The sequence below is a fragment of the Ictidomys tridecemlineatus genome, chromosome 7, assembly GCF_052094955.1.
Source record: "Ictidomys tridecemlineatus isolate mIctTri1 chromosome 7, mIctTri1.hap1, whole genome shotgun sequence".
Classification (NCBI taxonomy): Eukaryota; Metazoa; Chordata; class Mammalia; order Rodentia; family Sciuridae; genus Ictidomys; species Ictidomys tridecemlineatus.
The window spans coordinates 156,600,444-156,614,637 of NC_135483.1; the positions used below are offsets into that span (position 1 = coordinate 156,600,444).

A 14,194-nucleotide genomic window follows, 5' to 3' on the forward strand; every position below is an offset into this window, starting at 1 on the left:
GTGTGAAAATGGATTTTCTTAAAACAACTAAGGTTTTTCTCTTATGACCCTGGGTTGAATACTCTACTGAGTGTAGGGATCATGTCTAGTTGGTCAGATCCATTGCTAATGCCTACTATTAACCAGGTAGTATGCATGGTGTCAGGTGGGGCTACCACAATGACCAAGTTAAGAATCCTATAAGGAGTTCATCCTCAAAGATGTGGGGATGGGGAAGCACATTCTATCCTCTAGAATTTAACACTACCCTTTCATTATTACAAAGTGCTCAGTAAATACTTGTTGAACTGAACCATTGAACCTATTCTTGAATGAGAGGACAGGTTATTTTTATTTATAAAACCTTAATCTACTTGGATAGTTGAACCTGGTGCTACCACACTAGGATCTGAGTTGGACCAGTTGGCAAAGCTAAGCTCCCGCCTAATTTGTTATATGTGGGAATGGCATTCACTTCCAGTGCCAGAAACCCTGGTCCTTGGAGCACTCTTTCCCTTCAGGTTTAAGGTTTGTGTCTGGTTCATGGTAGACATGAGCACCAGGGCCAATACATTTTCATCTATCAAAGTCATTTATCACAGACTAAATTGCTTGGCTATAGAAGCCATGGTATTGTATCATCTTCATTATTGATATTTTAGAAATGCAGGAGACATCAGAAATTCTCTAAACTAACCCATTCTTTTATTGATGAAGCTGGGACTCAAGAGAGGCTCATTATACAGAACTCTTAGTCCCATACTCTTTTCCTATATCCTATAATAAGGTCCTTCTGACTATGGACAGAATTTGCATTTAAACTTATTTATATTAAATAATTCACATCAGCTAAGGCCTCTCCTCTGTGGAATCTTAAGGTCAGGCATAGCTGCTATAAAGTTAAGCTCTGTAACATATAGTCAACTTCACCTACACCTATCAGTGCAGATGTACAGATAATCCCAAGGGAGAAACTTTATATTTGTTGTATAACAAGATCATTTTATTTTTGTGCGGCTATTTTAGGGGTTAGGTTAATCTTCATAGTAAAATGAGTAAATTCGTAAATCATAGACTAGATGGTTCAAGGAAGCCCCCTATGTATGTTAAAAGGTGGCACTTGAAAAAAAACTTTTGCAGAAAGGGGAATTTTATAGTTATGTATGGAGTGGATGTGATTTATTAGATTATAGAAGGTCCAACTCAGATCCTAGTGAGATAGGAAGGTTATATGATCCAGATCCTAGAACGTCTTAGGTTTATCATGGTTTTATTCACCAATATTTCCCAAACATCTAGACTAGAGCCTGGCTCATGACAAATACTGAATACATACTTGACAAATTAATAAATTAATGAATCTTAGCCAACCAAAAGATGCCACTTGAATAAATACCCCTTTCTTGGGGAACAATATCTGAGTTCAAAGACTAGGTACAAGAATTTCCAAAACACTTTCTAGCTTTTTCCCTGGAGCAGTCAGATGTGACAGAGGACTATTTTGTTCATTAAGACCTGCCTTCATATTCCACTTTAGTTTGTAGGCAGTAAAAACATCTTGCTCATTTAATGCCATCTCTGAAAATAATTCTCTTTTCTTGAAAATAATAGACTTATCCTAAGTGGTACATATATGCTCTATGCTTATAAAACACCAAATTTACAAGTGTCATATAAACACTATCTAAGATATACTTAAAACACAAACATAGCTTAACCCATGATCTGCTCAGCAATATTTAGAATGGTCAATTAAATGATACTACAAATTGATCTCTTCCACTGACCTATCTTAATCTGCCATTTAAATTCTGGTTACAAGCATGGTGAGTAAGGAGAACATTTAAGAGAAAAGTAGTGTTATTAATCTTATTGTAAAATGAGGACTGATACGTAAATGAGGTAAATATTAAACCAGTTCATAATGCCAGCATTATTAAAACCTTATACTAAAGATTGGCTGGTACAGTAAAATGAAACCATGCCAATCATTCTTAAAGGACAAAAGTTTAACAAGTAGTTAAATCCTAGGAATTAGGAACAATATTCACAAAAATGTGGTCATGTTTCTTGATTTTTTCAGTTTGAAGATTCAACCAAAACCCAGCCAGGTTCATACTATCCTATGTAAAAACTGAGAACAGGCCTCAATTTGTGTAGTAATAAGAAAAATAAAAAATACTGTGTGCATATTATATTTAATGTAATATATATACTTTAGCTTTAATTATAAAGTAGATGTCAAGAAAATTTTATCTCCACCAAAGAATAACACAGCATTTCTATAATAACATAGTTGTGGTGGTGGAAATGGAGAGAGGAGAGCGGCCACGCAGACAAGCGGTCTGTGAAAGTTATTCAGAAGAACCCTGTGGACTCATCCCTTATCACTGCTCTGTGTCCACACTAATGAAAGAAGACCATATAAACAAAACAAAACAAAACAAAAAAATAGTACATTCCACAAAACATCATCCATTCAAAAAACTGTGGAAAAACCGCAAGACAGATAATGGAACCATTTGCAAACATAATTGTCAGAAAAATCACATTTATCAGTGAAAAATATGCAGTTCTCCGTGCAGTTACATAGGACATGAGTTCTGAAATAATTTGATTTTCATGTTATCTATGGTTAATGATTCAAGTTGTCAGTAACTACGTTTTCTACTCCTTTCTCAATTTTATGGCTAATAGACTAAATACCAACTAATAACAGTAAAAACAAATGAACCCATTTAAGAAACATGAATTAAATTCCTGGGTTTATCTCCGTCTGCAATTAATTTCAGTGTTTTAAAAAATAAGGAGATCTGCCTTAAGGGGGCTGTTGTTAAGAGCTTGGCTCCCTTCATGGAAGGGCAAAGACAATTTCATTCACCAGTGACCAAGATTAAGGTGAAACACACTAAGCTCTGGATATTAAATATTAAACAGAAAACTCTACTTATGAATTTAGAAAATGTACTTCCTTCTATTGATAACAGCCAATATTGTTCAGCCATAACCAATACAAAAGCTAATTCTCTTCTAGAAAAAAAGAATTTTTCTCCAGTTTTAAATGGCCAGTGTGGAAGATATAATTAAAATGAAGAGTACAACTTCTTTTTCTCCTACCCAGATCAAGAAGGATACTTTTGACAAAGTATTGATATATAATTTTACATAAACTTGGCTTTGAACTATTTCATTGGCAAAACAATAGACTTTCAGCCATATTTAAGCAGAATAGAAATTTTCCTTTTCTACCTCAAGAGTTCCCAAGTAACCAATATCTATCCAACAACCTGTAATAGCTGGGCACTGATTTCATGCACAGCATTTGCTAAATTGTTACCGAACTTCTCACCTTTCCCAAAGGTCTCTCATTCTAGTCCTGATGCTTTGGGTGCATCTGGATGTTTTTCATTTGCAAAATCCACTCTGTGGAGAGAGCCTTTCAATTTCACCTTCAATAAAATGCATGAAGCCCTTCAGAGTAACATGTTTCTGAATAAGAGAAACATCCACTTGCTATCAGTAGGCTGCAGCAAATTTGTTGTCCTCTCTTTCATTTCCCTAGAAACATAGGATGTGAAGGAACAGAGCAGCAGGAAGGAGTCACAGATGGGAAGAGAAAAATGTCGCCAGAGAAGATGAGAAAAATTCATGCTCTATACTGCATTCATCTGTAAGAGATAAAAGATGGTTAAGTTTATCACATTGATCTTGTGACAGGCAAGTTCAGATATTTAACATCACTGTCTATTCTAGAGTGTAGTGGAAGGAAGACACTTCTAACAGCAATAACCACCAATGAATTTGAGGACCTTCAACATGACCTACCCATTTTCTGGACTAATCAAGACCTTTTATATCACTTAAGCTGATGGATTATTACTCTACAGCCTGCCGGCTTAATTTTGTGAATCTATCCAGACTGCATAAAGCTTTCTGCTGTTATGCAAGTCTGGGGACAGAGCAATGTGGCAAAACCATTCATGCAAAACAAGAGTGAGGAAATGCTGAGTTATATGCCAGAGGGAGAGAGGGATGTGAGGGAAACGATGAATTTCCCTTAAAGGTCACTCATAGGTAAAATAAATGAATGTTTCAAATACAGGCCAGAGAAGTAGAATTATTAAAATCCCCTACACCTCCCCTACTGGTGCCTTCTGCCCAGTTGCCTTGAACATGGCAACTTGGAGTCAGGAAATTGCTCCTCAGGGAATAGTGACTGTCCTGTCGCTGACTCCCTGACTTCTATACTGGTCTTTCGCCTTATATCAGATGTTCTCAGAGACTATTTGGTCCCCTGCAATGTCTAAAGACGTTTCTGACTGCCGTGACTGGATGTGGTGGTGTATGGCATCTATCTAGTGGGGAGAAGCCAGAGATACAATGCAGAGGACATAATTCTCCATCCCCAAGTGCCTGTAGTACCAAGAGTGAGCACTAGACAGTAAAGCCTCTTGAGAGCTTTTCTAAATCTCAAGTGCTCAATAGTGCATGGTACTTGGTGGGGTCTTAGGAAAATCATTTTGGATTGAAAAGCACACTGAAGGTTCTGCCCCTATGCTGCAGCCTGGTCAACAGCACAAAGTTGTAGTTAAGATGGAGACTTTAGGGGTGTGGGGGAGAGAGAGAGAGAGAGAGAGAGAGAAGGAAGCCCAGATTCCAATCTTGTCACTGTGTGATTGGGCACATTACTTAACCTCTAAATGTTAAGGTCCTCAGTCAAAGTTGGCTAATAGTACCTAGCAGACAGGTTTATGGAAAGGGTTAAATTAGCATATGTAAACTGTCTATACAGTAGAAGGAAAATAGTAGATAATAAATTATCATCATTTTTTCTTCCTTCTTGTTGTTGTTATGAGCTTTGGTCAAAGGCCTCTAGGAAAGTAGAATGGTTGTACTATAGCCCAGAGGGAAAAATGTATCATACAGAAAATCCAGGCTAAACAAACACCCAAGTCATGTGGCAAAAAACACTAGTAATTTGGCTGTCTTGGATAATTTCCTCAGGAGCTTGTGGTCCTCTTGCCCAAAGGCTGCACTGAGCATCAGTCCCTGGTGTCACCCTAGTTCAGAGCTGCAACCTCCAGACTGGGTGGAAGTCAGCCAGCTCTGAGAGAGCTGCTTCCATCTCAGAGCCATCGATGCCGAATGGAAGTCATGGCCAAGACTGAGGACAGAGCAGACCACAGTGGAGCCAATCCAGTTTAAAAACTCATCCAGTTTTTATTTTGAATTTGCATTTGAATTTGCCTAACCAGTGCTATGTCTCCCTTACAGCCTCTTTTAGCTCTGTACATCTACTGACCTGCCTGGAGCCTTTAATGGTGTCTGTGCATGTGTGGATGTGGGGGAGAGGGATAAAGACAGAGAGACTGACTTTATTCTACAAATGAAATGAATGATATCGTTTGGGATGGAATGGCTTTAGGAATGTCCAAAGACCACAAACCATTTCCTGACATTTATTTGCAGTATTTAAACTGCTCTCACAGTATCATTCTGAGAGCATACAGGAGGCAGTCCTACTACTTACACAGATGGACAGAATTAATCCATCTTCTTTTTGCAAGGTCACAGGGATAATGGTGATGATAGAGTTGGAACTCTGCCTGCCAAATCCCAATCACAGGCCTCTCACCCAGAGGCCACACTGCCTTTGTCTTAATAGGCAGAATAAAATGCTCAGTTTGTGCAAACAGCCTCTATGGGATGCACATTTTGAATGAAGCCAAGTCTGGCTGTTTGTGGCAGGTGTTCTAGGATGGTGGACAAGAGCATGCATTCTGGAGACACCAGGTAGATTCAATGTTGGTTCTACTGTTGACTAACTACTGGATCTTAGTCAAGCTCTGTAACTGGGGACAGGGCCCTGCTCTATGTCTGCCAAGATGAGAACAACAATAACACCCAACTTAGAGGCTTTTTATGGGGAAGTGCTTGGGATGGGGGAGGTGCTTAGTAAGTGCCACCCATCAATAGTGATGTGGCTGAGGGACCTTGCTCAGGAACAAAAGAGGTGTAAAAGGGGATCACCCTGCTTTTTGGCTCTATCTATATAGCTTATATTTTCTAAATTGGACTTTAAGAGTACTGTGTTGTTGTGTCAGGCTTATAAAGCACTTTTTAGAGGAGTGTTGGGATGCTACCTTACACAGAGAAAAGGCTCATTTTGCACAGACCAAATTATTTGGCTGTCATACTAGCTAAGCATTTTTCTAAATGGCTTTTTTTATCCTCAACAATCAGGAAAGTGTAAGAAAGTACACTCCACAGAGTTTAGCCCTCCTAATGTGGAGGGAAAAGGCCTTCTTACCCTTAAGAAACATGACGCTGATCAGGTATTACTGAGGTCGCAAGAACACACTCCCTGAATTCATGATGGTTTGCAAGAGACGCCTCGCCCCCTCTTTTCCCTCTCCCTCCCTGACTTCCTCTCTCATTTTTGAGAACCTATTTTTGCCAGGCACCAGGTACAAAATGATGAAGAAAAGCAAGCAGTGACTCAGAGAGGTTTTTTTTTTTTTTTTTTAAAGCACTAAACCAACTTTGAAAAATGAACTGGAATAGCTCCATGCAAAAAAAGAGCTTAAAATTAAACAGCATCAGCAAAAACCCAGCCAACCAAACAAATCTTTAAGAGGAAGGATTTCAGGCTGAAAGGCAAACAATACTGTTTGATATATTGAAAAATATTCTCCCAGAGGAAGATCACCTCTTTTGGAAACAATCATGTTCCTATTTCTATTATGAAACTCACTAACTCTTTCACCCCCTGTGCTGTTTTTTTCTGGGCTGGCCTTTCATAGCTTCAGGAGCTAGAAGCACAAATTCCTTCTTAAATAGAAAGCAGAGAAAGCCCTTTCAGGGCTGCTTGCTAAGTGTAAATCTGTAATTACTGCAACTATCCAGCATTAGTCCCTAAAAATAACACCCTTTCCTAAGGATGTCACTGTGGTAAGGCTATAGGCAGAAAGAGAACATTTTATCAGAAAAATATTAGTTCCTTAATATGTGAAATTCTACAAGGACAGAACTTTTGTACTTCAAAGGGCAGAAGGGGAAACTTAAGTATTTGAAATGTCACCTATTTTTTGGAGGATGCCAAGAATAAACATTTTGCTGATGATGTACCTTGTCGAAGCACAGCAGGCTTTTCCTTGTCCCAGCTCATCTGAAAAATGCCCTTTCTTTGGCTCTGCCAGAGGAATCCTTCTTGAGGAAAGTCCCTGGATCTGCTGCAGTGCCCACCCTGCCTCGGAGGGCACCCGCTTACCCAGGTCTGGGAACACCCCGGCAACGGTACTTACCATAGTGTCGAATTCCACATTGCCCACTATCCGGGATACCTCATCAAACTCCTCAGGCGACATGGGGAGCAGGTTGTCTGTGGACTGAAGTCTAGAAGGGTGACTAGAAAGGGGAGGAAGGAAAGGGAAACGTTAACACCTCATGAAAGCCCTACTGCAGACACAACACATTTTCTTTATCTTTTGTCTGTGACTGAATGACCACTTTATATTTTTATTTTAGGAAAATGTACACATTTATAAAGCACATCTGAAAATGTATGGATCACCAGCAGTTTCTGTCCCCAGCCCGGCCCCTTGGGAGTGTATGTACTGGACTCTAGATGTGAGTGGGTCACAGCCAGACTGGAACCTAGGCCACTTCTGCCTGGTTAAGCCTCGGAATGAGCACGAGCCGTGTGCCACCCTGGAACGGCAGTGCCCCGTGGCTTACCCTAGACAGAAAAGCACCAGAGAAATGTCTGGGGAGTCCCTCATCCCTACCTTGAGATTTGTATGCAGATAAAGCTGCTCCAGAGTGTTTTTACATGAAGGCTACATCCATTCAGCCCAAGACAGTGCTGCAGGCCAAATAACTGACAATGACTTTCCAAACCTTTTTCTACCTTTTATGAAATGAAACAACAGAATAAAAGCAAGCGGAAAATGTATCTCGATGATTACTTTGGCCTTTTCTAGGTTGAAAAGAACTGCTTTCCCACTCTTTGCAATTTTTGTTCATTTTATTTATGCTTTTTCAAAGTATCCGTTTGGGGAGAACTTAAATACCTTACATACAACTTTGGTTTTCCTGTTTTGTTTTGGTTTTTGGTTTTTAAAGGCAGTCAAATGCTGGCAGACAGTGACACCAGGATCTCTAATTAGGATCTTTCCAACAAGTCCAACTGTAATGGCGACAGCAATTACAAAGGAAAAGCAAAATACACTCGCCAGGCCCCAGCCAGGGCCAAGGCTAGTGTGCAGTTTGGAACATGCCAGTCTTCTGTGCTCACTTACACTTCAGACACAGAAATCAACTCAGTCTTGATGTATCCAGTTCCTTTAGGGCCATCAAGTTCCATTGGTTCTGGTGCTAGAAGCAAACACAGCATGTAACTTTCCATTAGAGAAATTACCAAAGAATATTTTGGGGGATCAAAATTCTACTGTTTCTCTTGGCAGCTCAGAGTCCTGCAATTTTTAAGGGGTTGTGATCTCCCTGCCTGTGTCATATGAAATTCTGGTGGGCATAAAGAAGCAATTAGCAGAAAAGGGGTGAGTATCTCAACAGCAGCCTAGCTAGGAGCTTTCTCTTCCTCAAGCTGTAATCCTCCAAGATGGCCACATGTGCCAAGTTCTCACTGGTTTAGCTGATGTTATACATGCAAGTGTTAATTCCAAAGTGATTGTCCTAATAAATAGTGATACTTCCCATTCTGAAAAGCAATTAGCTTTTCTGACATGTTCTAAAACTAGAAGAACCTAACTTGAACTTTTTCAAATGCGATTCAATGGTAACTAAGAAGCCTAAGACTGGTGTCCTAAGACAAAGCCCACTCTTAATAAAAACCACTAATAACAATAGGATCTAACAAATAATTGGGTTGATGAAACAGGTTACTTCTCATGGACCTGTTTCCTTGATTTAACATGAGCAGAGTGGCACAAATCAGTTGGTCATATTTCCCTTCCTGTGCAAAAAGTGACAATGTAACAGATACACAGACCAGAAATAAACTTTCCCTATATCTGTAAAGTATGAAATTATATAATCATGTCTTGCGTGCTGTATTAGGCCAAATAAGTATCCACACTGAGTGCATACTGTGTTTTGAAAGCCTGCTTTTACTAATCCATAAGAGAGTGGTGGGTTAAAGACAGCAGACTGGCCCTGGCCGGCAGGATGGCAAAGGTAAATCCTGTTTTTAAATCTGGTCTGCACACAACACTCGCCCACCAGGAAAGACTGCGCTGAGCTGTGTCTCAGGAGGGCAGTGGCTGATTGTTCCCACCTACCTTCCTTTGGCCTGGAGTAGTACTTTCCAAAGGCATGGTCTTTGTCAATATTTGGATACAGATACTTCAGGGGATTCTCTGGAATGTTTTCAGCAGCCATGACTTTGTAATTGCGAATTATATCAGGAAAAGTAACAGCAGAAAGTTCTTTCTTTGTATAGGGTTCAACCGCATGGAAGTAAGGTTCTAAAAAGGAGAGACGCTCATGAGTCCCAGTGAATTCCACAGAATATTCCACAATGACACAGAGAGAAACAAAACATTGTAGATTTTACAGATGTGAGCGAGCTCGTGAGAACTAATTATAATCTAGGAGTTGTCACACATACCATGGACTGCCTTATTTCTAAATAAATTACAATCCTGTCTTTAATAGGGAAAAAACAAAGGCAGTTTTTACTCTCAGTAACAATGTGTTTGTCATTATTTGCCTAGATTTATAAATGTGGCTAAAAGAGGTTTGTTAAATTCCTTTAGAAGCCTTCATCTTCAACAAAATGCTGCCCATAGGCAGATAAGTGATTAATCACCAATCGGTTCTTCTTGGCTCAAGCCACAGATTAAGTTATTAAAAGATGAGCTCATTTTGTTTTTCTTTTCATATTGAAAAACATAATTATTAAAATAAATGATGATGATCTACAGGAAAAAAAAAACTTCAGAAACAAGAAAAGATCTCAAATTCTACTTTTTTTTTTTCTAATTTTTAATGCAATAAGCCACAGTTTAATTAACTCCTATTCTTATCCCAGAACTGATTCAAAACTTTCTTCCTACTGATGAACCTAGCCTAATTTTATTTTAAGATTGGGAACTATCTTGTCATGAAAAGTTAATTTCTGTTTTACTATAAATTACTGCACTTTTTAAACTTGTTTGGAATTCCTGCCGGGGCCTTGAACTCACCAATGCCTGGCCTTCCCTGACCAGATAACAACCCTTTCTAAAACCTTAGTGACACCTCATAAATCCTGGCTCCCCGACCAGATAACAATCCTCTCTGAAACCTCAGCAGTGCCTCATAAATTCTGATGTTGGGATCTGAATTTACTCCCTACCTTTAAATGTCATGCCATGTAGATCATTAACCTACTACCTGCCTTTGTATTATGCTTGTCAAAATTCTGTTATCTGTAAGTTCTCAAGACAGCCCCCCTTTGCAACTTTTTTTGCTATAAAATCTCATTCTTGAAGAGCTGGGGGGCTGGTCTCTAGCCCACATTAGGGGAGACAATCCCTAATTAGCTCTCTTTGTGTACGCAAATACAAGCTTGCTTTAATTCGATTTAAAATTGGAGTTGGTGGTTTTTTTCTTTGCATCAGGGTTCAACAGTATTTTATCCAAAATCCCACTTCTGTGTGCACATATTCCAAAAGGTGCTGAGCAGTGCTTTGGGAGTCCTCTCTAGAACTTCTGCTATGCTATATCCTAAATCTATGTGGCTGGTGCAGCCCTGCTTACACTTTCCTGGTTGACAAGTGTTTTCTTCCTCTTTAATTGGGTCATAGCTCATCTCTGAGCTGCATCAGGAAATAAACTACCCCAGAAAAAAGAAAACAGGTAGGCTTCAACATCTACTGCCTACACCAGGGTCCAATCCCAGTCTTCACACTTTTCATCAGAAGCAAAAATGAACAGAACATCTTTTGCCTCTACACACCAACAACAGGGAAGTCGTCACAACAAATCAGTTTTGTTTCCAGTGCTCTAGGCAAACTATAGGTGCCTGTGAAAAGTACTCAGTTTGCCATTATCATTTTTTCATCTGCACTCTTCAGCTTCACCTCCAGAGATCTGCTTCAGGATGCAAAGGTTTCTGGAGTCTTTTATCTATGGACTCATTTGGTCAAAGAGAAATCCAATACACCAACAGAAATAAATGAGCAGCTGCTCTATTTGAAGGCAAGGCAGAGAGGACTGCAGCTTATCCTGAGAGCCTTCGCATCCAATCCCAGCTACTGGTATGTGTGGATAAAACCAATAAGGAGGTCTTCTCACAAAGCCAATCCTCGCATGTGCACTTGACTCTGGAGTTACCCTAAGTGAGTCTGGAACCTTAAACTGTGGCAAAAGTGAGCTCTTCCAGGGAACTGGCTACAGATGATATTGACTCACATCCTATCCTACAGAAAACAAACCTGACTGAAAGGAAGGAACTTGACCTTATCTTTTAAAAGCCATCATTTTCACAAAACATCCTAGGCAGTGATTCACCAATATTCATGGGGGGGTGTATAATAATATCCTATCTGGGGGCCTCAGCTGGGTAAGTCTGGGCTGATCTGCAGTAGTGAAAAAGGATGTCAGCAGTATGTGGCACAGTGCCCAGGTCCTCCAGCGCCCTTCACTCACCACCTCCATTCTGGGACCGCTCCACCCATGTGAATGTGATGGCCCCTTCCCGGGAGCTCTCACTGAACCGCAGCAAGAATGTCCCTGGCTGCTGGTCCTTGAGCAGAGCTCGTTCTTGCTCCTTGCTGATAAAGCCCATGATACACCTAGACATGGAGATCAACAGTGTCACTTGTAGTTCAATCATGATTTTAATTTTTATATTAACTTGACAAACCAAGAAAATGACTGCAACTTGGTAAGAGAACATATAATAAAAAAATCTATAGGCTATTTAAAAATATATTTAATTGAAACTTAAGCATTTCACTTACACATATGTATGCTAAACTAAAAAAAAAAATACATAATGCCAGCAGGATGCTACAGATGTTCACTAAATCCATGCTGGATTAATGGGCCTTTCATCATCATTTGACTTTAAAGGCTATGAAAATATCTGAATTTACACATCTTTTATGCTGAAGAGGAAGATGCAGAAAATATATTTTAGATTCTAGCATCTCTGGTCATTTTAAAGCTTTTGTTGAAGTATCAGCTCATCCTGGGAGTGAGTGAGACAAAATTTACCAAGTTGAAATGTCTCCTTTCCTATGGACAATACAGCAGGTGATCAAGAAACACTTGTTGAATGCATGAATGGCACTCAGTTGGTTTTCTTTCTTTCTTTTTATTTTTTAATTTAGTTTTGCATAAATACCAAGGAAGGATAAAGTTTAATTTTCTGAGGTTCCACTCTCATAAAGCCTTGACAGCCGTAAGTATGCGTCACTGTGAGGTGCACACAAATCCTGTCCAATAAGGAAGCCCAGCTCAGGCTTTGTCTCAGCCTTCAGTAAGGCAGCATGTACTAAAAACATTTCAAAAATGCATCCATCAGGGTCCTTACCCATCATTCCAGAGAGACAGCAGGTGTTTTTTAATGAGTTCTAGGATGTTTTCAATCCAAAGCCAGAAGGAAAAATTTTTATCATTAATATTTTCCTGAAAATATACCAATGCATACATTAGGATTCAAGAAATTCAAAATAGTGACTCAGCATTTTCTCTCCCACTGCTGTATTTTAATTTGCAAAGATACCCCAGCTGCCAAAGTAGAACTGCTCAGCACACAGCAGCAGCAGTCCCTTGTTGGGGAATGTCTCCATCCCTCCCCTCTTATCGGTGTTAAGAACTGGACCTCTCCACTTCCCTGGGCTGGGCTCTGCTTCCCTCTCCAAATAGTAGCAAAACAGCCAGGGGATGACCTCCAGGGAGACTCAAAGAAACAAAAACTGCCCTCAGACTAGCGGAGTCCAGTAGAGTGAGCTGGTCAACACTATCTGGTGACCCCATTGGGGTCTAAGTGCTGCCTTTAGCTGGTCCCTCTGTTTGATACACTGCAAAGCTCATCAGGCCAGTCAGGCCAAGCTCACATTTCACATGGACAAGGCCAAAACACTGCTGGGCAGTGGGCTGGTGTGAGGGAACTGAAGACTCATTTCGGATATGAAAGAATGTTATCACTCAGGCAGGTGCTTCCTGTCAGACTCTGGCTTGGAGACTGACCTCCAGAAACCTCCAGCCCTGAAGGAAAGTAAACAACTTGCCCTGGGGCTCCGTGGGTGAGAGGCAAACATGCCAGAATAAGCAAACAGTGAGAAAAAGGAGAACCACCACAGAGAGTGCAGAGAGGACAGAGCCCCAGGAATACCCACCTTACAAAACCTGGTCCACGGAATAAGACCATCCAGGCCAGCATTAGGACCTAAACAAAAAATAAATAAATAGATAAAATAAATAAGCTTTGTCAGTAAACAGAAAATGGTTCTGGTGCCTTGATCAGACTTGTATTTGCTCTCAAAGAACTAACACTCCAAAGAGTGCTTGTACATGGTTGTTAGACTCAGAAATATTAATGCTACATTAATTGAGCAATTATCATCTAGGCTCTGAAAGGACAGAACTACAGAACTGAAACAATCCAAAACATGAACAGTTTCATTCATGCTGGTTTGATTTTAATGGCATGAAAGAATTGGTGACAAATTACTGGGCACTATGATTATGAGAGTTTTTAGGGAAAGCGGAAGCATCAAAAAGCCTCGCCATCTGCTCCTTTCTCTCCAGCCCCTTTTATCTCTCCCTCTCTTCTGAAGAGGACAAATCTCTTAAATCCTCCACACTATAGTCCCTCCTGAGCTGACTGTCTTTGGCATTAAAGCAAAGCTCCCTTTGGTCCCTCCCTATGCAGGATCATTTCCCACTGCCTCCTGTTACTGCCTCAGCACAGTCTCCTCTCTAAAGACCCTGTGGCATTTTTTTTGTGGAAGTTCAAACCAAGATCAAGATTACCCTATGTGAAGAACCTAACTTTGAGGCTTGACTTTCCAAGCTTATTTTTAGACATGGATTACAGATCTCTCTCAGTGCTCCTCCAAATAGGACACGGGTTCAGGGAAGTGGATGCAAATCATAAGCCAAGCAAGAGAAATGAGAGGAAGCCTAGGTATTACTAGAAGCTAAGAGCTAATAACACCAAGTTGTTAAAGTTAACCAGGGTATAAGATGGGGTAAGTCCACT

The 14,194-nt window shown here is 40.1% G+C and overlaps 1 protein-coding gene across 1 annotated transcript in view; it reads right to left on the reverse strand.

The window, feature by feature from the left end:
* Positions 1–2,158: 2,158 nt before the first annotated feature.
* The window catches only part of Stat1 (signal transducer and activator of transcription 1), a 38,130-nt gene continuing 26,094 nt past the window's right edge, over positions 2,159–14,194 (reverse strand). Inside the window, exons 19-25 of the mRNA XM_005324366.5 lie at positions 13,329–13,378; positions 12,521–12,615; positions 11,632–11,777; positions 9,279–9,464; positions 8,280–8,355; positions 7,284–7,386; positions 2,159–3,647 (exon numbers count right to left, since the gene is read on the reverse strand). Coding sequence (XP_005324423.1) covers positions 3,633–3,647; positions 7,284–7,386; positions 8,280–8,355; positions 9,279–9,464; positions 11,632–11,777; positions 12,521–12,615; positions 13,329–13,378 — 671 coding nt within the window. The 3' untranslated portion in view covers positions 2,159–3,632. The remainder of the gene's footprint in view (positions 3,648–7,283; positions 7,387–8,279; positions 8,356–9,278; positions 9,465–11,631; positions 11,778–12,520; positions 12,616–13,328; positions 13,379–14,194) is intronic.